The 22,862-nt window shown below is 39.2% G+C and overlaps 1 protein-coding gene across 2 annotated transcripts in view; it reads left to right on the plus strand.

The window, feature by feature from the left end:
* GSK3B (glycogen synthase kinase 3 beta) overlaps window positions 1–22,862 on the plus strand; it is a 156,139-nt gene that overhangs the window by 50,971 nt on the left and 82,306 nt on the right. For both annotated transcript variants that reach the window (XM_075512366.1, XM_075512377.1), the window contains exon 2: window positions 9,599–9,792. In XM_075512366.1, coding sequence (XP_075368481.1) covers window positions 9,599–9,792 — 194 coding nt within the window. The remainder of the gene's footprint in view (window positions 1–9,598; window positions 9,793–22,862) is intronic.

The raw sequence follows: 22,862 nt of genomic DNA on the forward strand, positions 1-22,862 counted from the left end.
GTGTTAGCTGCAGCTTGAGAACACTCTCTTGCTTAGAAATTTACTGTGTTGGTCTATGTTTGCCATGACAGAAAGAGTACTTGAAGCAAGCTATGTGTTACTGAGAGAGATGATTAACACAAGTCTTAGATGTGCTTCAGAAAGGTGTGGGCACCACCTTACACAGTGGTAGGAAGGAAGGTTTTAGTAAGATGAATCTTTTCTTCAGATGCTGGAAGTAATAATCCCTTTTGGATTCAGCTGCTTGTTTTATAAGTCAGTGGGATGGTAACCTGCTGGGATTTCGTGGTGGTCGATTTAAGCAGCTGGCTGTTGGAATCCCATCTGCCACAGTTGGATCCAGCGGAAGTCATCTGATGGCCAACATGACAGGCATCTGGGCTAGATCAACAGGGCTCTTCCCGTTCTTTTTCCTCTCGTGCTTTTGGTTTGTTTTTTAAATTGTTCAGAGTCAAGTTTATGCTGGGGTACACTAGCACAACTGCATGGCCAATGTTGTGCCATTTGCTTTGGCTTCCTTAGTTAAGATCTAAAAAACTGTAGAAAGTCAATGCCTTAGAGCTTCATGTGACCTTGTAGTGGACATTTTAGCAAGACTATCATGTGAATGTTCTGGGACCTGCCAAGTACCCTGTTCATTTTTTAAAGGTTTGTTTACAGTCTCTAGCATTAAGCTTTCAAAGAGACTGAATTGAATGCCCCCTGCAAAAAACTATGATTACACCTAAAGGGAGACTTAGAGCTCCAATGGCATTTGGAATGACTGAACTGAGATACAGTAAATCCAGATGCTGTTCCTTTACTTAAATTTTAGTGTGGTTTTTTTTTTTCCAACAGATAAATAATAGGGGAGGAAAAAAGTCCCTGCATCTTGATGTAATTTAATGTGTTTATTATATCAAATATAGGTATATGAGGCACATGATTACCTGTCTCACTTTCCTGGAAATATATTTGGTTTCTCTTTCCTTGTGACATACTGACCTCAAAAAGGCATGAAGACAGAGGTCAGTTGAGTTACACACTTATTTTATAAATATTTCATTTTTATAATAAAGTTATGTTGCCTTTCTGAACTGTTACTGCTTATTTTGTAGTGATGGTACAGTTTGTTTTACAATAGCAGCAATTGACTTCTGCCTAGTGTTTACTTTTTACTCCATTTTCCAGTTGTCTCCTGCATAAACTTAGCACTTAGTACTTTGAATTTGTGTTGCCATTTTAGCAGCTGTTGAGCAAAATGTAGAGGTACCAACAGGTTTTTGGGGTTACAGGTTTTGCCTCCTGGAAGGTTTTGGAATTGATTGACATCTAAAAAGGATTACTATTGCTTGGTGCAAGTGGAATGAATATTTTCTTTTTTTCTTCCTTCCTTTGTGTCCAGCTAGAGGCAAAGGCAACTTTGATTTCAGGGTAGAGTGTTTTGAAAAGCTTTGTACCTTAGTGGTCTTTGGCTTGGCAGTTGTTGCTGAAATTTGTCCTGATCATTTGTTTCTATATTGAACCAACCAGAAGTGAATTGACACATAATTAACCATGACTATCATTTGGTCATTAACAATAAAGCCAAAGAATGACTGCTTCACCTTTTTCATCATTTACCACTTTACTATTTTTGAACTGTATGCAGATTTTGACTGTTGTGGAAAGCAGCAGCATATTTGGTGTTGAGCTATGACACCATTACCTTAGTGCTGGGTAGAAAAAAATGGGTTTATGTAGGTGTCGAACCCTTCTGACCTTCAGAGAGTCATTATGTTCATCCTGTGCAGGCTTTCTTATTTCAAGCCTAGCAGTTGTGGTTCAGCTACACTGTATGCTTTGGAAAAGATTCCAATCTAAAGTAAAAATCTGTGTTGCAAAAATCACCTTAACTTTCAGATATTTTTAGAAAAAATAATTTCCTTATTAATTTTGTACACCCACAGTTCTGTCCCAAGCTTTTGCAATTTCTATTTCTAGTCATTATGTGCAATATCTTCTCCACTTGCAGATCAGAGCCCTCTTTGAAATGTCTATTCCTTAAACGGGTAGCTTTTAGATATAATCCTCCAGCTTTCTCTCTTTGACTTAAATTGTTTGAGCTCTTAAAGTCTCAAAGTAATGTATTGTTCTGACCTTATAATGTCTGTGGCTTCTTTCTGAATCTCTAGTGTTTTAAATCATTACTCCTGAATTTTAGCTATCAGGAGTGAGCACACTATTCCAGGTAGCTGTTGCATAGATGCCAAAATAGGAAAGAACTTTTTTTTTTTTTGCTTCCTAGCTGATGTTCCCCTGCTTATACATCTAAGGATTGCTTTAGGTCTCAGTAGCAATGTTGTGCTTAGGCACTTCTGTCTGTGCCAGGATGCCTTGCAAGTCAGAGTTGATGACACCACTCTTTGGGTGGGTTTACTTGGTTTGGCTGTATAGCCTATCACCTTGGGTCCTAGATGGCTCTGCTTAATTTGTGCCTGGGTTACAAAGGGAGGCCAGCTGCTTTTTCAACTGATCTCTACCCTGTGCATAACTCTAAATCTTGTGTCTGAGAATGTCATAGCTTTTCTTTCAGGCTGTTGATAAAAGCAGTAAGTGCAAGGCCAAAAATTAATGCTGGTGGGGCCTCCTACTGTATTTTATTAGATCATAGTTATGTTGAAACTTATGGGCTAGTGTATTATAATTTGATTAATAATCATGTTTCTTTCTGTGTACATGTTTCTTCATTAATTTAGGATGTGATAGTAAGTCAGAAATGCTACAGAAGTCAGTGCTTTTGCATCAATGCTTTTTTTCCCCTCTCTTTTCCAAATGAACCTGTAATCTCATTAACAATATAGAATCCACCAATCCAGTCTCTATAAACCAACTTACTGCTGCTTCATTCATTATCAAAGTAGCTGGTATGGTACTTAATCTGAAATTGTTGTCAAACTTACAGGATCATATGGATCATCCCATCCATCTTTGAAGTTCTTAGTGTTCTGATTTCAACATCACTTCTCAGACTTCTTAGCTAGCTCTTTCAAAATCCTTGGATACAAATCGTGAGATTCTTCTGATCTTAAGTAATGTCTGATGGCCGCTCTTTTATTGCAGTATTCAGTTACAGTCAAGAAGTCAGATGACACTTCCTGTGCTAAAACAAGTCTCTGTGTGTGAATGTGCGTGTGTACATATATATATTTAGTGAATGCTTCTACCTTCTCTGGGTGTTGATTGGCACACTTACAGGTTCTTGTTCAATGTTTGACCTGAACTGTTTTTGAAATTTCAAGGACTCCTTCTGTTTGGGGTAAACTTAAAAACCAAAACATGTTGTATTTTGTTAGACTCCTTTCTTTGATTCCCTGAGTTTTTCTGATTTGGTCCTTGAATGTTCATTTTTATCTTCTACTGTCTCCCACTAGGTAACGTTCATGCAGTTCACTGATGAAGGAAGGAAGCTGTCTAGTAAAACATTTCATAAATACCATTTTTGTACTTTTTCCCTGTACTGGTTCATAATTATTAGCTTTTTGTGAAATTAACCTTTTAAAAAATGTAGTAGGGAAAATAATTAGAAAAATGTCATCGAGCACTGTCATTTCTACTGCTGACAGTGTATTGCCTCAAGCATATGTTGCTCACACTGAAGATTCTCAGAGCAGCTGATGACCTCCTTCTTCCTTCACGTGCCATGAACAGATATCTAAGAAGCCAAGTGTTTTATTTCATAGCCTAATCTGATGGTTGGCATCAGATCCTAGCAGATAACTTTTCTTGTACTTTCTATTAAGACATCTGTTTCACAAAGTATTCAGGTCTTTTGACCTTCTCAATTATCAATGACTGAAAAAAGCCAATGCAGTTCGGATAGACTTCCGCCCCCTTCGGGTCACTCGTTTCTCTGTAGATAGTTGTGTCAGCTGCTGGTTGTAACCTCTTCAAATTGGCAGGAGCTAGGTTCAGCAGTGTAGGGTTTTCACGGAAGTGACTTGCTGACTGTATTGAACATTGAGCAAATTAAGATGAAAGAGTGTGGAGAAGCCTTGGACTTGGGAAGGGGAGTAGTCGTCAATATTGACTTAATATTGAATCATATCTTAGTAGGGAGGTGACGCTGAGAATTAAAACAGATCAATGAAGATATTTGTATTAAGTGGGGACAGCTACATGACCTCAGGCATTGTAGAGAGTGTGTTGTAGGTCTTGTGAGGTTTTCTTTTAGGACTTAAGAACAACCTAAGTAACATCTAATGGGAGGACCTGTGTGCATACCAGCGAGGGGGAGTGTAGCAATTGGAGGAGGGAAGCAGGAGGAGATAGGTAAAGTCAAAAGAGGAAAAGGAGGAGTTTGTAGATAGTGTAAAGGACTGAGGTTGCATTTGAAGTAGGAAGAAAGCAGCTGTAAACATCCTACTAATTCATTGTTTCTTCCCTTCAACTTCAAAACATAAAAGAGGAGGAAGAGGGTGTATATGTAGTTGAAAGAAAAAAGAATCACAGATCTGTGACTATATGCGCATTAACGTGCATTTGTACTGCTCAGTCAGAAGCTAAACAGCTGAAGGGATGTAGGGCAGACGTGATTTTGGACTTTCTCCAGGCCCATTCAATAGAAGGCTTGGGGGGAGTTCTGATTAATAGCGAAGGATGTCTTCATGGTCTCTGAGGGCTGAAGTGAATTTTATTGACCGACAGCTATGTTTAGGCGCTGGCAAAAAGTATACGTGCAGCACACTTGTAGAACAGTCAGCTTTGAGCTAGTGGTAGGAATCTGCAGCTGGTGGGGTATTTATGTGACAAAATGCTTGTCCAGTAGCAGAATCCCTTGTTTCATCTGGGTAAACATCTGTCACCATTTTTTTGGGGGAATGCATACCTCTTGTTCTCAAACCCTTTGTATTTGTTTGTTCTCAAACTCTTTGTATTTGTTCTCATACAAATATTTCATTAAAATAATACTGATCCATATTCATTTTGGTTTAATTTGTGATTTCTATAAAGAAAATACAGAATTGAATATATTCAGCTTTTTTAAGTGTACAAGATTGAATTAATAGTCAGCTTGAAAGGGTAAGTGGCCATTGGCATTAGGCAAAATGATGACATGAGCCATTCTAAAGTTATACCAAGATACTGGAAAATAGAGTTTGCACTGATGCTCTAATAAACTGTAGTCTTGTAAGTGGAGTATGTTCTTTTCTTCCCAGAAACTGATGAGTATTGTCTGCTTTCAAACCACTGACTTTACCTAACACTTGTGATTTCTCCCATATGGTCATCATGTGCTAAAGGTGGAAAGTGAGCTAGAAAGATCAGAGCATTTGGGAATTAAAATGTCTGGATTTTGTTTTCAGTTGCACATCAGGCTTCGGGAACAACCTCTTCATCAAAAAACAGCCCCCAAATACCACATCATGGATGTTAAACATCAAAACAGTGTGGGGAAGTACTTTAAGGGTTTGCATGAAATGTACTAAGTGCAAATACAGGTGTATTACAGAGTGATAGCTATTTATTTTTACTTGCTTCTGTCCTGGATGTTAAAAAGGTGGTTTGCCTAGATGATGGTTATACAGTCACATGAATGTGCTTTTTTGTTACAGTAAAGCTAGGTCATATTGCCGTTGGCACCAGAAAGCAGCAGCTTTTGGGCAAATGCTAGTGACTCTTCTGATATGAGCTGTGCTGTAAGAACTGTTTAGTATTTTGGTGTTCAATCCTTCCTTCCTTAGTTTTTCAATTTAATGTTTTAGTTCTGTTGTAGACGTACAATTGAAGGTGTTGAGAGTATTGTGTGTTTGACAATGCCTGCTTATCCACTGGGGCCACTAAGTGTGACAGTCTGAAACAAGAGGTGCAAGGGATGAGATGAAAACTGTCTAGGCTTCTCATTAAGACTTGCTGTGGTATAATGCTGCCTGGTGTTTGCTGTTAGGAGTCTCAATTTGGAGGTAGTAAAGATTGCTGGAAAAGAGTGTTTGCTCTCTGCTATCTTTTGTCACACTGAGGCTAAAACTGGTATTTCCCAGAGCTGTTTAGTGAACTCCTGTTACACGGTGTTTGGCTGGCAAGTCAACTCTTGCTGTCCAGACAGTAAAAACTGGGATAACCATTCTGAACTCTGTATGGTCTTCTGAACTGTACATACATCTATGTAGTGGAACGAGTGTCAAAACAGGCTTGGAGCCCCTGGATGCTGCTGTGATACAAATACATATTATTTGTATACTTTGAAAAACAGTGAGATGTTTCACTCTTAGAGATCAAAGCTGTCAAAGGTGCAAGGTGAATTTTACCCCTACAGTCCCTCAGGTTCAACTCTTCTGTAATGGAACATAACTGAAACTTTAACAGGCTTGTCTTTTGACAGGTTGGAGTCCTTATGGTGTCTCTTGTGGATTAGTTTGCAAGAGCCATTGTTTATTGAAAGTAGGAAACTGGGAGAAACATCTGGGAGGCTTAATGCTCTGTAACTTTTGCTAAAGAAACAAAGTAATTCTTGGTGTAGCTAATTAAAGTGTCAGTGTTTACACTTTTAAGCACTGAAGTTTTTTTTTTTTTTAAGAAGTTTAGTTAGGAGCTGTTTTTCTACAGACTTGAAGGAAAGTGTGTAAAGCTGGCTCCTCGTTTGAGCTCTGGAGAAGCTGGCCAGGTTGCTGCAGCACCATGTCAGGAAGAACTACCTGATGTGGCCTGAAATTCAGGGTTTGCTTTTGTGGTTGAGGAGACCCCTAAGCAAATTGCAGCTCTGCTCTGAATAGTGTCCTTAGAGCAGATCTCTTGATACCAAATAGTTCAAATCTCAACCAGTATTGCCAGGGACTTTTTTTTTTTTTTTTTTTTTTTTTTTACCTCTAGGACTTAAGTAGTCTTTATTTTTGAGAAAGCGGGGAACGAACCTCATAACAGTAATCTTGATACTCTGGCCTTGTGACCAAGGCCAAAAAAACCCCACAAAAAGTGGGGAAGTAGGGGATTACCTTCTAAATGACAAGGATTGTTGCAGTAAAGCAGATGTCACCTATTTATATGTGCTGAGTTAGAATGCTAATCATAGAATAGTTGGGCAAATAAAATGCAGGACTGCTATCAGAATTACACTTTAAACTTGTTTACAAGAAAAAAGGGTTTCTTTCTTTTCCTGGCTTCCTTCCATTTATTTCTTACAGTTATTAAAGAGGAGGGTGAATTTTCCATGTAGCTTTAGTCTGTTTCCATTTATGCTCCTCTCTCTCCCCCTGAGGAGACATTCATCTCTCTTTCCATTTTTCCTTTTTTGTTGTTGTTGTTTCTCTGTTTTCAATTGTGTAAATCTGCATCTCACCTTCTCATGAATATTTTGGGGAAGGGCTATACCTACTGTATATTGCTTGGCAAATAATTGGCACCCTTTGCACTAATGCGCTTTTTTTATTTTTATTTTGTTCATTTGTTTCATGGAGCAGTTGGACTGTAAAAGCAAATACTTTGTAAGGACCTAAAAGGTAACATAAGGGATGAGTAACAGTTAATGTGGATTTTTCGGGAGCAGATCATGCCAAGCCAACCTACTTTTCTTCTAGATCTTACAGGTACAGAAGAAGTAGTAGCAGATGCATGTATCTTGACTCTGAAGTTTTCAAACTAATTTTTCTCATGAGAAGCCTAGGAAAACAATGGAGTACTGGAAATCCCCTGAAAGGCATACAAAATAGTTTGGTTGTTTTGTTTGAGCATAACAAGATGTTCAAGATAAAATTAGGATGAGATATTTAATGGGTTTTTGCAGACTCTTTAAGCAGTCTCACAGGATTCACTGGTTTTCACAAATTTGTTAGGTAAACTTCATGTAGCATTGTGAAATGGATCTCCTTCTGGTGGTGACTCTGTGCTTGAAGGATGTGACAAGCTGGCAAGAGAGTGTTAAGTAACCTTGGATGTGGTTCAGTTGGGACAAATGCAGAATATTAGGCTTTGATAAGAGTAATCAGGTGTGTAAGTGGAAAGTGGATGAGGATTGGACAGGCAGCAGCTCTGCAGAGGTGAGTTTGATATGCAAACTGACCATGAGTCAACCCGGTTACAGCATTGCACAAGCTGCAAACATTGTGCTGGGCTGTACAAACAAGTATGTTGTAAGTTGGACATGAGAAGTCACCAGCACGCTGGGTAGAGCTGAGGTAAGTTTCCTCTGCAGGGTCTAGTTTTGGGTAGTGTACCTGAGAGAGTTTTAGCAGTGAAAGGAGAGGTCCTCCAAAGAGAAATGACTTCTCCATCATGGTAACTTTCTTTGCAACAGCCCCTCACATATTTGAAGGAGTAGTGGGGGGAAAGAGGGGAGGGGGGAGCTGTGCCATTTTCCATGCCTTCTGGGAGCGGAACAAGGAGCAATTTGCTTAAACTGCACTAAAGGTGATCTGAGCTACCTGTTGGAAAAATCTAAATGCATGTGTAGTGAAGGACTGGAAGAGACTCCCTGAGGAAGGTGTGGAAGGAAGGTTTCTTAATAAGCAGATGTGACGAGCATCACTTGAGTGCAGTTTCTATAGAGTTGCAGAGTGATTGCTGTGGAACAGCAGATTTCTTCTGTTTTTTTTCTTACAGCCCTATTTGATTCTGTAACCTGAGCCATCATAATTGAAGGGCAATAAATGCCCAGTGAGTGCTTGCAAAATGCCTAAAACTTTGGTCCTATTACAAACAAAATCAGACTTTGAACAAGAGGAAGCACCGTTGGTGATAACAGTGGTGCTAAGAGTAGGTAATAGCAGCTTTGTCTGTTGGCGGGAAAGTGGCTGCTTTACTGTGAGTCATGTGTGGTTGGCTGTGGACTGCTGAAAGTCATAGCTGCTGCATGTGCACCGAAGCACATGCACCTGTGCAGAATCCACCACAGTCTTGCATCCTGAGCACACGTCCCTGTCTGTGTTCTGGTTCATGTCAAGATGCGAGCTAAGTGTGTGCTGTCATCATCCTTCTCCCCCTTCCTCCCCTTGCCCCAGTGAGTGCCTCCCTTCTTTGCAAGGAAGTCCAGGTGTGGAAGAAGGGAGGAGCAGGACTGTGCTGTACAATGCAGCCTAGGTTTCCCTTGAGGTGCACACAGCCAGCTTTGTCAAAGGTTTTGCTTCCTAATGCGTGCAATGTGAAGCTTTACATGTACGTGGTTTTGTAACAAACTTTGTCAGTGCTTCTGGTTTTTGTTGCCAGATATATGCCTATGAAGGACAGAATGCTGCTCTGTAGGCTATACTGACGGTTTGATTTCTTCAATTACAGGAAAACATGGGGAAATGCTTCATTTTGGTAATACAAACAACACTGTGTTTAATACCAATTATGTTAATCAGATGTAGAAATAACTACTTGTCTTGGTCATACATCACATTTTATTGCTGAACTATTTGCTCCTGGAAAGGGAATATTTTTGTTAGCAATAATCTAGATGAAACATTATCACCACTTAATATTTTTTCAGTTAAAAAATACACGCTGTGTTTTCTTTGCATTTGTCAGGGTTTTTTATTTTTCTCTATAATATCGAAATACACATGCTGATTTAAATCTTTGCTTTACCCTCTTCTGTTTCAGTCTTGTTGGTCATCTTGTTTACGCATTTATTTTGATTATTTGTGTATCTTTTGCTTCCTAGGAGACAAAGATGGCAGCAAAGTGACTACAGTAGTGGCAACTCCTGGACAAGGTCCGGACCGACCACAAGAAGTTAGCTACACAGACACCAAGGTGATTGGAAATGGATCTTTTGGTGTTGTGTATCAAGCCAAACTCTGTGATTCAGGAGAGCTTGTGGCCATTAAGAAAGTCCTGCAGGATAAAAGATTTAAGGTGAGCCTATGCATAAGTTCAGAATATTTTCATGAATGTTATCTCATTTTCCATGTCTTTTGATGGTAATGTTTTTTATTTTTTATTTAATTTATTTTCATTGGAGCACATAAATGCACATAAAAATTTCCAAGACTAAAGATTAAACAGATGGTTTATGATAAAGGGATGTAGTTTAACTTGAAAATTAGTGAGTCACTGTTGTTATGATTATTTGGATTAGTGCAAAACAGGAAGCTAAAAATCCTGATTTGATGTTGTGGTGCTGTTGCCAGGTCACAGACTAGATTTTTCAGACAATGAGCTGGGGAAAGAGGGAAAAACTTTTCTTACGCTTACTTTTTTCTAGCATAGATTCTTCTCCAGTCATTAGTAATTAAGGTGCTGGAAGGAACAGAAGCCTTTGGGCTTTCTTGGTTGTTGCACTTACAAAGTGGAAGGTTGTATTTGATAATTCGGAAAGTCCCCAGGCCAAGCAAGAGGATAACAAATACTGAGCCCAGAGCAGTTTGGACTGAAGGCAAGTTACTTCCCTTCATTATCTGATTTATAACGTGATCTGTTCTGGTGGTTTTAATAGGCTAGTGATTCTTTATTCTAAACAAGTAGCCTTCCAAAAAGCTATATTTTTATCTGGTGATATTTAAACCAAATAAAAGTTAAGGACCAGCAGCAACCTCATCACTGCTCTTAGTCCTCTGCTTGGTACTTGGCTGATTTCCCTTATAGTCAAGTGGTCTGCAGCTAAACTTGTGCAAGCAGTGAATGATGGCAAAGGTTTTAGCATCTGAAATTTAGCATAAGGACAATATATAGAGAAGGTGCTATGGATAATCTTGTTGGCATGGTCTAGATAGAAAAACTTGGGAACTTAAAAATAGCTGAAGCATATTTAACAGAAATCAGGAATTTGAAACTTCTTTTTTACAATTTGATACTTACTTAGTTTTAGAAATACTTCTAAAAGCTGTTGGATGATGTTTTTATTGTTTCCTTCTGAGTTTTCTCACCTTTTCAGTAAGACTTCATGTACCACTAGCTTCACTGGTAATGTTTGTAATTTGTGTCCTGTTTTGGTAGCAAAACCATTCTTTTGAAGTATTTTGAAGGAACTGGTGCATGCCTCTTCCTTGAGTCTTGAAATTGATGCTGTCATCACCACAGACATCAGCATATCACAGATGCATTAGATGAAGAATGGAACAGGAAAGATATGTTTAAATTAATGTAATCATGCGGCATTGTTTAACTTCTCATTGAGAAAGGCGTGTAAAGTGCTTACATTGTTCTTACATCTGAGTTATTTCTGGACTGTGTTATGTGTTGAAGGCAATTAGTTCTGGGGAAGCATGCAATATGGTGTAAGAGTGGATTATTTTAGAAGAATGGAAGAGGTAGAGGAATAACAGAAGCTCTAGACCTAGTCATGCTTAAAAGAGCTTTTTGATCTCTTCCCATTGCACAGTTTTAGGGGGAAGGCCAGGACATTTCCCTTACCACGGATTTCCCTTACCATCCCTTGGTGGATGTCAGCTAGTGCTTTGGACCAAAATCTTTGATTTCTTTAGTCTCATGACTTTGAGGTTGTGTAGGGTGTCAAAATGAAAACTTGTCCGAGCATTTTAGTTCCTGCCCATCAGATACTAGTAGTTTGTGACATCGTAATTTTTTTTTTTTTAAATAAATCTGTATTGGGCATCTAGAATAAAATGTAGGTCTTTGTTTTTCTTTCAGTAGTTGATTCAGTGGCATTTTGTTATCTGACTATATATCTCTATTTCAGAGTGTTTCTTTACGTGATTAGAAAAAACATGACATCTGTTGAATATTAGCCCTCTTTTTGTTAAGGAAAAAACCTAAAAAGCTAAGTAGGGTGTTTCCAGTTTGGACTCTGAACTAAGTGCCCATATATGATGACATAAGCTGAGAACATCCAGTACCTGGAGGCTTTAATACCCCTAAACTAGGTGGAATTAATGGTAAGTGCATGTGTAGATTTACAGATAGTTAGCATTAATTTAAAAATATTTTTTTAACTCCATAATTTGCATGAGTCACATCTGCAGTGGTACCCAAGTTACGTATTTTTTCATGTTCTTATCCCAAACTTGTATCCCAGCTGCACAACATCATCTACCTTTGGTCTCGGTTCCTTAGTTTTTCCTGTCATTCATCAGTTTAGTCCTCCCTTTCTTTTCACATTCTGATCTGGAAGTGTATGTTCTGTTGGCAGGAGGTGTAAATTCCTGCAGGCTGGATGAAAGCCTCTGCCTGGACGGATTTGGAAGCTACAAACATGTATCTTATATCAAGAATAGCATACAATTACTTCAGGGTATGCTACTCTTTGGGAATGTCTGATCTAGGTTGTAAATGCGGGACCAGATACTTTATCAGTTAAACAGGGAACTCTGAATGTCTGTTGGCCGAACAGTCTGATTGCAGTGTAGGAGTGAACCAGATTTTCTGTTTGGAGAGCTGAGCTGTGGTGTGCAGCTCAGCTGGGCTGTAGCCACACCTGCATGGCTGCCTGTCTGGATCCAAGCGCTGGTGAATGGAGTTCCTGAAGAAATCTGCCACTTCTTCCCTCTCATTAATGTATACCCCTGCTTTGGTAGTGATGAGGAAAACCTGTCATAGACAGCCAAAGGTGGCAGTAGCTTGTTTGATTTAAATCAACTTTATCAACTTCTGGGAGAAGAGATAGAGCACTTCAGAAGCACCTGTCTGCACTAGTCCCAGTGGTGGAGAGGCAAAAAGAGGAAAGTAGTGCATGGAAGTTGCTTCCTGAAGTGTAGACCATCAATGAAATTTTCAGCTGTATGCTTCAAGCTGGTGCCTGCTTATCTGTATATCCTGATGGATTTATCTTTGGTACATGCAGTATACTTCCTTTGTTGTGATTTAGCTCTTAAAAAATGCTTTTAGAAAAGCCAGCAGGAAGTCTTAAAACTTAAAGGGCATGATTCAGAAACTTCAGGAAGTCCCAAGAGAGTGTAACTTCTAGGCTCCTTCTGCATTTTGTGCATGTGGAAGGAGTTTATTGTGAAGATGTGGAAAATGCACCACAGTTGCCAATTTTTAGATCCCTGTCAGGCAGTTGAGATACTTTTGTCCAGGTTTAAAGCTAGCTTGAAAGCTGAAATTAACAGAGGGGGGGTTGCCTTTTTCTTTTTTCCTTTTCCATTACTATGACGGATTTCTCGGCAGCCTCCACTGAAGTGGGAGCAGCATTGGTCTATGCCAGAACAAAGTGAGTGTAAAATCTTTGCTAAAGAGTTGAATATTACAGTTTCTGTGATGGTAAAAATAGTTTGCAATGCTCCTACTTCTTTCTACTCCCTTGTTGCACTTTAGTGGTTCTTCACCTTGGCAGTGCAGTTCCTACATGGCTGTGTTTTAAACAGGGTCTCTGAAGTTCTCTGGGTTTTAAAATGAGTACGTCTAGAGTTCAGTGTAACCTAGAGCAATAGTATCGGTACACTAGGGATAGAGACAAATGGCTGAGGGGAATAAATTAAATAAAATACAGAGATTTATGCTTAATTTTGGTTTGCAATTCTTCTGCCTTCATTAAGCTAGCTTCATCAATCTCCATATTAAGCATGAAGAACTTAAGTAATGTAATTTTGGACAATTACGTGATACTTAGGTGAGTACTTTACAAACTACATGCTGTTTATCATTCATCTGTGGGACCATTGAATTTGTCTCTAGTCAGTATGGAGGGTCATATTTTCTTTGGGTGTTTTTTCAGTTAAAAGTTTAGCAAGAGTAGGAGAGATGTTTCTCTTCAAAAAATGGTGTCAGACAGCTATTCACAAGCTTTTGGGGCCAAAATCCATTCAAATGGCAAAATTTCCTATGAAAGACTATGTCCCAGCTTTCATAGATCTATACAGTGTTTCTGCTTCTATCCCACAGATGCATAAGAATAGGTCCTCATACAAAACATTGACACAGATAGGTGCAGTTAAATTATTTATAATATTTTCAATTATTTTCATCCACGTGTCTGTGCAGGCCCTTAACTGACATGGCCTAATTGTGATGCTTGAAAAGAAAATACTGGTAGCATAAATTTTCTTGCACTGCTTTTGTTGGCATGTTAATTGGAATATTCTTCAGATTAAGGGTCAGTCATGTTGCTGTCTAACTCTGCAAAAAGTAACAGTAAGCAAGCAGGTATGGTGGCACAAATAGGAAATTCTCAGCTTAGTTTTTGTTATTTCTGTCATTCCATGCCCATTCTTAAGAAATCCTATTAGAATGGATGCCTGAATTGCTAGAAATATTTCTCAGCTGACTGAGAAATAATACTTAAATTCTTCATATCTGACTTGCAGTACTTAATGTCTCTGCTTTACTGCTAGGCTGTTGCCATCTAAATGATGAAGAGAGTTCTTAATAATCCTGCACCTTTTCAGACAACCTAGATTGGGCATCACATTTCTTGTTAATGGCTCACATAGACTTGAAGTGTGCAGCAAGAGAACGCCAAATTCTGTAATGAGAACCATTCATGCCATCCAGTCTTTCAAATCATTCAGGGACTGCCTAGGTTCAGCACTCCCAACTGTGTGTGCCCATGGTTTAGTTGCCTAAATTATTCAAATAGGCAGATCTTCTGGAGTGTGAGAGTATGTCAAACTAGGGCCTTAATGGTCCATAAACATGAAGCCATGTGTTGATAAAGCTCAGGCCACTGAATAGTAGGCACTGCTATTTCCTGTTTTTAGGTATGGGAGGAATATATGTTGTGACCATTTGCATGATTTCTTTTTTAATATGTAAAATCTCGGTGTTAATCTGAGCCTTAAAACCCAATAAAGCAGCAGGATGGAAAAATAAGTCTATGTTGAGGTTCTGGTTTCTCTCTTTCTCTGCTGGGTGTGTGTACTTTTGAGAGCTGTTTGAAATGGTTCTGAAAGAGCAACAGCTTTCCTTTTGGTTCCTGCCTAAAATATATCAAGCTGCTAAATATTACGAAGTAGCCCGTATCCGCTGTTTGTGTTAACTTAATTACAGAAACTTTGATCATAGCAGCTCATATGCAAAATGTAAAAAGCACAAGGAATTCCCGTTGAAAAATGACTAGGCGTTTAGGTTCTTATGTTCTGTTAACTTTCCAAGAGACTTTTCTGTTTAAAGCATTCAACAATCTAAAGTTGACCCTTTTTTTTTTTTAGTAGGTTGCGCGTCTCTGCTTGTGGTTGAAGGTGTCATTCTGTAAACATGCGCGTACAAAAAGTGTGAACCTGTTGACTAATGAGATATATATACCTTTTGCTCTCAGGATCTCAGTGGTTAACAGACCACTGTGAGAGTCTGACTTCAAATCAGGTTTAATTAGTTCCACTCTTGGCTGACCCTCCCTGGCTTATTTCTTGGCCATTTAAGGTACAGCAGGTAGTAGCATTACACTGAAAAAAGGCTGCATTTTCAGGGGGCTTCAGTTTACTAAGGTCACTGTTAGTGTAGCTGATCTGTTTTAAGGAGGGATGTACCTAGTAACCTGATAGAAATAAAAGTTAAAACAAGTCTTTTTTGCAGTCTGTAAACTTGGGCTACAGATAGTCATGTCTATAGACTAACAAACAAACAGGAGTTTGACACCTGGCCTCTTGATATGTATTGGGGAACACAGTTGGAAAGCTTTGAGGGAAAAGGTATCGCTGTCTCTTCAGTGCTGGTTTGTTCTCCCTTTGCCAGGTTCAGACAGGATGCAAGAAGCATCTTGCTTTTTAATGTTTTAGCAAATCCATCTTTCAGGCTCCTAGTCCTATGTATTTTAGCTTTGCCATGAGAATGTTAAATGTATAGTTGAAGAAAAGCCATCGTTACTGCTGAAACTTGAGATACCACATAGAACTCTGACTTCCTTTGTCTGTATGTGCTCGAGCTGTAGACCCTTTCAAGCGCACAGTGGCCGAGTGAAATACTTTACCCCTTTCTAGAGAAGAAATTGGAAGTTATCAGAGGTTTAGAATGAACGCTGTCTTGATCTTAAGTCTGTGTTTTAAGTCTTGAATACAATGTAGAGGTTGGACCTGCTCTGGGGTATTCATGATCATCTTTCTCTGTGACCTCTTGTCATCTGCACAGGTTTCCATTCAACTAAAGACTGCACTCTTTTTGTTAATTTAATCTGTGTGTGAGCTAGCTGAGCTCTCTTGTATCTCCATCTAAGGACTGTTGAATATTCAAACGTTAATCTGTAAGGCCTTCTCTCAAAATAATGTCTCTTTTATTTACCCTATCTCATCTCCAAGGACTTCCCAGTTGAGTTGGAAGCACCCATGGGATAAAAAGTCACAAAGGAAAGACATGGCGATGAGAAATAATAACATTTAAGCAGCTTTCTTAAGTCTTTGAGGACTTGTACATCTTGGCTACTTTGCAGATCTGAGGAATAGTGAATCACTGTTCGTAAGACCATTATGGAGGTGGCACTTTTAAAAGGATGCCTTAATTTTATTGTTAAATAGGTACAAAGTACACCCAGAGCAACAGATCTGTCTTCTGACTGCTTTAATGTGTTGGCCTGTGTTGGTATCACAAGTGGGGAAGGAAGGCTGAAAATATTTTCCAGTGACTTTAGCAAATATTACAAACTTTTGTAAAACTAGCAGAAGGAAGATAATTGAGCTTGACTCAAAGCCTTTCCAAAACTATCCCTCTAGTCCTACCTATCCCCATCTGAGGGAACACAGTCACTCTTAAAGACTGGGGCTATCTGATACGATTTGCAGAATGGGAGATGCCTGGGCCTGTGTTCAGGATATTTTTTGTCTTCTGAAGAGCTGGAGGGCTGTGTTCGGTTACAGAGACTTTCTTGAAGTCTGTACTTTAACTCTTGTACAGAGGCCAGATTTGTAGCTCTGGTCCAGATTATCAGAGACAGTTACCAAGATAATAGCCTTTCTTATAGCAGTACTTGATCTGTCTGTCTCCTGAAAGCTAGCTAATCAGAGCCAATTCTGTCATTTGGCTGTAATTGCGGTTGCAGTGCCTGTCTGATCACAGCATACCGAAGAGGCTGGGTAGATATCTGAATTCTCACTCACAACCTTGTATTTCATTCCATTTTCCAATTTTCGCAAACACTGAGTTTTGCTAGTGAACCAAGAATCTGTTTGTACCCTTGCTTTTGGCAGTCTTTGAAGAAAGCAGTGTACTGTTTGTTATATCAGCTGAAATCTCCCTGGATGTACTTTTGTGGCCTAGAAGATATCTAAGAGGGCTAAGAAGCATCATCTTTAATTTGTATTATGTTAAAGTCTATATAATAAAATTATTTGTAGTTGTGTTATGACTTTCTGCAGATGTTTTCTAATCTGCCAAATGAATTGCGTGCATAATAGGTGTTAATGCAAAATGAGTCTTCAGTTTGGCATGTGAAGATGAATTGGAGTTTGTATTAAGGGCATTGACTTCAGTTTTCCTTTTTTAGCTGGGGAGTTGGATTGAAAATTGCTTCCCAGGGAACGCAGCATCATCTAGCTGTAATTGGCCTGCTGAAGAGGAGGAAGTGCTCTTCATCTGCAGCTGTGGCTGTGTGTACATGTAGAAATGTGTTTCCACATATTGCCATGTGGAAACGCACATGTTAGAAGGGAAATATCTGCCATAAGAATGTGTTCTCTGAAAAAGGAGGAGTCAAAACAGCCCTTGAGGCCCACCTCCCACCCTACCCCCCTCCCGTGGATACGAGCATGAGGCATCTGTGTAGATACATGCCACAGTTCAAGTATTGCATTTATTTTGGATTTTGCACTTTTCTATTTCCATGAGTTTTTTCTGTGGTACCCCCTAGACTAGGACCAAAGGTAGGATTTTAAAACAAGATAGCCATTTGTGGTCAGCTTTGTCTCTTTCTCCTCCAATTCTAGTGCATAACTTGAGGCTAAAATTAAACCTATCTGCCCTCTGTGTATCTGTGACCAACAAAAAAAACCTTAAGATACCTTAAATTTATAAACAGTCTTCTGCCCCACCAGTCCAGATATTTCATATAGCTGCTGTGGTAATGATTTGGTTTATTCGCTGTTGTCTCTCATGTTTGCTAAAGGAAGTGAGTTCATATGTCTGATGTTAATGAAATACATATAAATATATACATTACATGAAATATATATAATCCATATATATATATATATGTATATTCCTAAATTAAGCTGGAGACCGCTTTGAGACACAGAGGTTAAAAAATAATAACATTGTAGGGATGCTATTCTGAAATCATGACATTCAGAGTGAAGATTACAGTTTAAAAGAATTCCAAACACATTAAGGTATGGAAATGTGTAGTTTAAAGCACATAAATAGCTGTAACTCTGCCATGTACTGACAGCATACTATAGCTCTGTGAGTATAGTTGAAGATGCTGCAGAGTTCCTGATCCTGGTCACATTAAGTTCCATTTTTAAAAGACAGTTTCCTTTCCTTTGACTTTCCAATTTTGCTGCTTAAGTGCCTGAGAAGAACTGGCATAGAAAAACAATAATTCTGCATGCAATAGGGATATAACCTCTTTATTGTTCACATTTGTAAATTGAAGTTTCACTTTTGGGTCACACCTTCTGCTTAAAGGAAGCCTTGTTCATGGCATGTACTCGTAGGGCTGTGTAACCGATGTGAAAGCTGACTTGAACATTCTTGGTTTTTGGGGGTGCCATGCGGGTGTTCAAAAGCAGTTGTGAGAATTGTGGATGTGGTGTTTTATGGAAACATCTGTGATAGCCTTTCAGGAGCATTACCATGAAGACTATGTATCTTTGCTTGTCTGAGAATGTATCCTCACATTGGATATGCATCTCTGAGACTGGTGGACTACAGGCTGGTGGAGTGGATTTTGCTTTTCTCATTCTCATTTGAAAATAAAGTATTTAATGGCTGCCACTGGTACCCTCTTAGTGTGGCAACAGAGTAGCCTTTCTAAATGCACAACCTGTCAGAAGTGGAGAATTGAGGGCTGCTTTTTGCGTTGTGAATGCAGGCTGAACTTGGTCATTTAAAAAGAGAAAAGTCACAGTAAAATTCCTGAAGTCCTTCTGACACCCAAGGATTTAGTGATATACTGCTGCATGAGGTCATGCATAAATTCTAAGCTAGATTATTTTTTTCATCTTGCAGTTCTAGCTAAGATGAACAGGCAGAGAGTAGGCATGCCTAGTGCTCGAGGGCTAGATAACACTGCTGCTGTACAGAGCTTGGGTATTAAAGTGGATGTTGGGTGGAAATGATGTTGCAGTGGGAACCTTCTACACCTGCCTCCCAGTTAGGGAGAAAAGTATTCTGTAGGGAATAAATAGAAGATTAGCTGATGCTTGTTGCGATAAAAATGGTGCTTTTGAGACTACTTGGATGTTTGGTGCATGCAGTTACTTCAGGTGCTTTTTGTTGTACCATTGCATATTCTCTTTTGGAAGTCCCACAGTGTGAGATTGCCTGGCTATGGAAGATTTAGCATAAACACTTTTTACATCTAGCAACATTATATACCTGTGGCTCTCACTTGCTTACTTCCTTCTTTCTTGGTTAAATTGTCTTTGATGCAATGCGCCCTTCTTAGAGTGTGATTGGAATATGTCATCAAATGATTTGACTTCAATTTTTGCCAGTGAACACAGGTTTTTATCTTTAAAATACTTGGCTGCTAAATCAGGCGGTGGCAAACTGTGTATGCTTTTTGAACTTGGTATTTGATACTTATTCAAATAGTCTGCTGTGGTAACTATATACCTGGGGGGAAAGAAGGGATAACTGATGAGATGTGAGACAGGAAGGACAGAAGAGGATCCACCTGCTGCTCAACTGAGGCTTCCTGAAGCAAAGAGGGGGGACAGATCTTTTCATTGATGTGTCATCAAGACTGAGCTGTGCCCTCTGGCACTGTCTTATAGTTCGGCCCTTTCAGCTTTGTTTAAAACCTTGTAAATGAACTGCTTTTTTTTTATTCCTGGTTCCTACTTGAAGAGGGGTAACTCAAATTCAGCAAACAAAACGAGGAAGGTTTAAGGAAATGTGGAAATGGGAATAATTTTTGACTGCCACTTTGTTTTCTTGAGTAGACATGATGTTTTAGAACCAACTGGCATGCTCCTTCTAGGAAGCCTTCAAAGCCTTGAGAGCCATATAATTGATGATTGTTTCCTTTGCTGCTAAGGGCAATATGCACTGTCCGCTGCTGCTCTGAAAAGTAGTACCAAAACATGGGAAAATAATGAAAGGAAGCTATTTTAAATGTTTTGTCAAGCATCTATAGTGCAGAGACAGAGGCACTTCAGACTGTCAGGCATATTCTAGAATTAACAACGCTGCCGTTTTTTCCTGTGACTTGGATACTTCCTGATCCCTGGGACGGCTGAGAAGGTGAGATGTGAGTGACAAACACAGTTATTTTTAGCCTACACAATACAAGGAATTATTTTGCTGCTACTTTACATTGCAAGTTTTTGAGAAAAGCTTGTTTTGGCTTTGTTGCACTTTGGTTTTTCCCTCACATTTCCTGTCTGCATTATGCAGTGAAATTTGGCATATGGTGCCCAAGACTAAATTTAAAGGATGGTGGAAACAGGGAGGTTTTGTTGGATGACCTTGACTCCTGTATGATCTACTGCAGGAAATAAAACTGAATCTGATTTTCTTTGAGTGGCTTTGTAAGAATTGTATCGTGAATAACCCAAAATAAGAAATCTTTCTGGAAAGGTAATGAGAAACTTACTCCACTAAGGAAAATTCTAATTACAGTGCTTGATGCTTTGGTATTTGGTTGACACTTGTTTTAAAATATTAAGAGTGATGCCAATAAAAAGGTCCTCATGCATTTGTACTGTTTTTTGGACAGGAGTAAGGAAGAGACCCACTCAAAATCCAGTTGTTGTTCTTTAGGGTGAGATGTGAGGTGTGGTGTTTATCATATTTTTAAATATAGGTTACAAACTTTTAACTAAATAGAATGCAGTCTGCTTTCTTCAGGGTGGGTTTTTGTTTATGTAGTGCCTGATATAGTGAACTGGGATGAGTAATTGAGGCTCCTATATGTGTCATGATGCAAATGCCCAGACTATATACATCTAGATTCCCTAGTTCTTCTGAAATCTGAAGCCTGGTCTAATTGTTACAGGCCCAACAAAGGTGCTCATTCCATCTCTTCATTTGTGATGTTCCTTTGAAAGCCAGGCCATGATGATTAGACTGCTTAGTCCTGAGCTAGCTAGTCAAAATACAAACATCCAGTCTGAATCAGTGAAACATAACAATGCATATGTAAAAGAAGAGCTGGATCTAACTTTGATTATTTATTTTTTTAATTCAAGAGGCACTCCGTCACAGAGAGCTAGAGTGTACTTCCCTCCTTGTTTTCCCCCCTAAATTTTATCAAACGAGGATGAAGACAGAAATGTGACTTGACATCTTTTAAAGATCCATCTGCTTCTGTGTTCTTAATTTGAAGATTTGTCCAAGGATCTGCTTATCAGACTGAGTTTGCAGGCCCTTGTGCATTCATCTTAGTTTAATGTCACCAGACACATGAGTCGTGAAGGTTGTACCAAGCTTTTTGGGCTTGAAAACAGGCATCTCGTTTATACCAGATTAGTGTAACAGCGCAAGAATGTTGATGGATTATAAATGAAATCATTTGTTGCAGGCTACTTAAGTCACTGAAATGGGACAGTGCAACTTATTTGGGTGTTGTGGTAGGACATGCATACCTTCTTCCTGAGCTCCCCAGCTGCATTGTCCACCAGTCACGTTGCTCTCACTGCAAGTGTACAGAGAAGGATTTTTTCTTTGCCTTTTTTTTTTTTAAAGTAAAAGTTCATAGTGGTTGTTCATGTTGCCTGTGTGAACCCAATAAGGCACTTTAGTGGAAAAGTTTGGTTTTACTGGTAAAAAAAACCAAAAAACAAACACCTTTACAAAGATGCATTGCTGATTTCTGTTAGCATGGGAATTAGTAGTAAGTGCAAGTGTGGAAATGAGCACTTTGGGGTTTGCTGCTAAGGAACTGTAGGAAGATTCAATTCAATGTCTTACACAGATGCACTTGTTTTGCTTTCTGACCTGGAGCAACTGTGTGAACACATTTCGGATGAAGTCTGACAGGGAGAACAGGGTGTAGAGCAGGAGACCTGAGGTGAGCACAGATTTCTGAAGAATTCCTAAAACTAAGGATAAATACTTACTGTTTTTCTTTGTGGACATACTTTATAAATAGTGAGCAATTCTGAGCTATAAAATTAGAAGGTGGTAAGAGCTGATAATTTTTAGTTGAGGCAAGGACATTAGAAGCTCTGTAGTGTTTTTTCAAAGGTAGTGCTATATTCTTTCTAGGTTAGATTCTTCTGTTAGTGCAACATCACAGTAAACTGTACTAGAATTGCCTGTCTGAGACCTGTGCCTTCCTTGGTTACACTAAGGTTATTAACATTATCCACTTGTCATTTAGATACCTGCAAAAAGCAGCAGCATGAGAGCACATGAAATAGAAATGTTCTTTCCCTGGTGTGCTGGAAACCACAGTAGGTGACTGGAGTCAGCAGCTGAAGAGTCAGAGCAAATAGTCAAGAACTTGGTACAATGCATATTTCTATTTTTTTTTTTTGTGAAAAGTCAACATAATGTGGGAAAGCATGAAAAAGGACATGGTTTGCAGATAATATAATAGATTTCCTGATAGGCAGTGGCTCTGCTTCTGTAACTGTGCATAAAAGGCATAAAGGTTATCTACTTTCACATAGGGCTAACAGATCTAGTAGGACAAGAAAGTAGTGTGAGACATAGGAAAACTAGGGCAAGTTGAGCGTTGCCTGGAGTGTTGGAGGCATAACAGAGTTGGTGTACTCACTGAGCAATTTCTGTGGCAGCACGAAGGCCATCAATTAACGGGAAGGATAAATAACGCAAGGACTCTTGTTTGGAGCTAATCTGATGAGTATCTCTTGGAAAGGGTCCGCCTTGCTAGTGGGAACAGCCTCTACCCAGTGCAAATGCACAGTGCTGTGTGCAGGTGGTAGTAGAAAGTCCCTTCCTGGTGGAGCACCGAGCTGTGGCATCCTGTCCTA

This window comes from Mycteria americana, chromosome 1 (assembly GCF_035582795.1).
Source record: "Mycteria americana isolate JAX WOST 10 ecotype Jacksonville Zoo and Gardens chromosome 1, USCA_MyAme_1.0, whole genome shotgun sequence".
NCBI classification, from domain to species: domain Eukaryota; kingdom Metazoa; phylum Chordata; class Aves; order Ciconiiformes; family Ciconiidae; genus Mycteria; species Mycteria americana.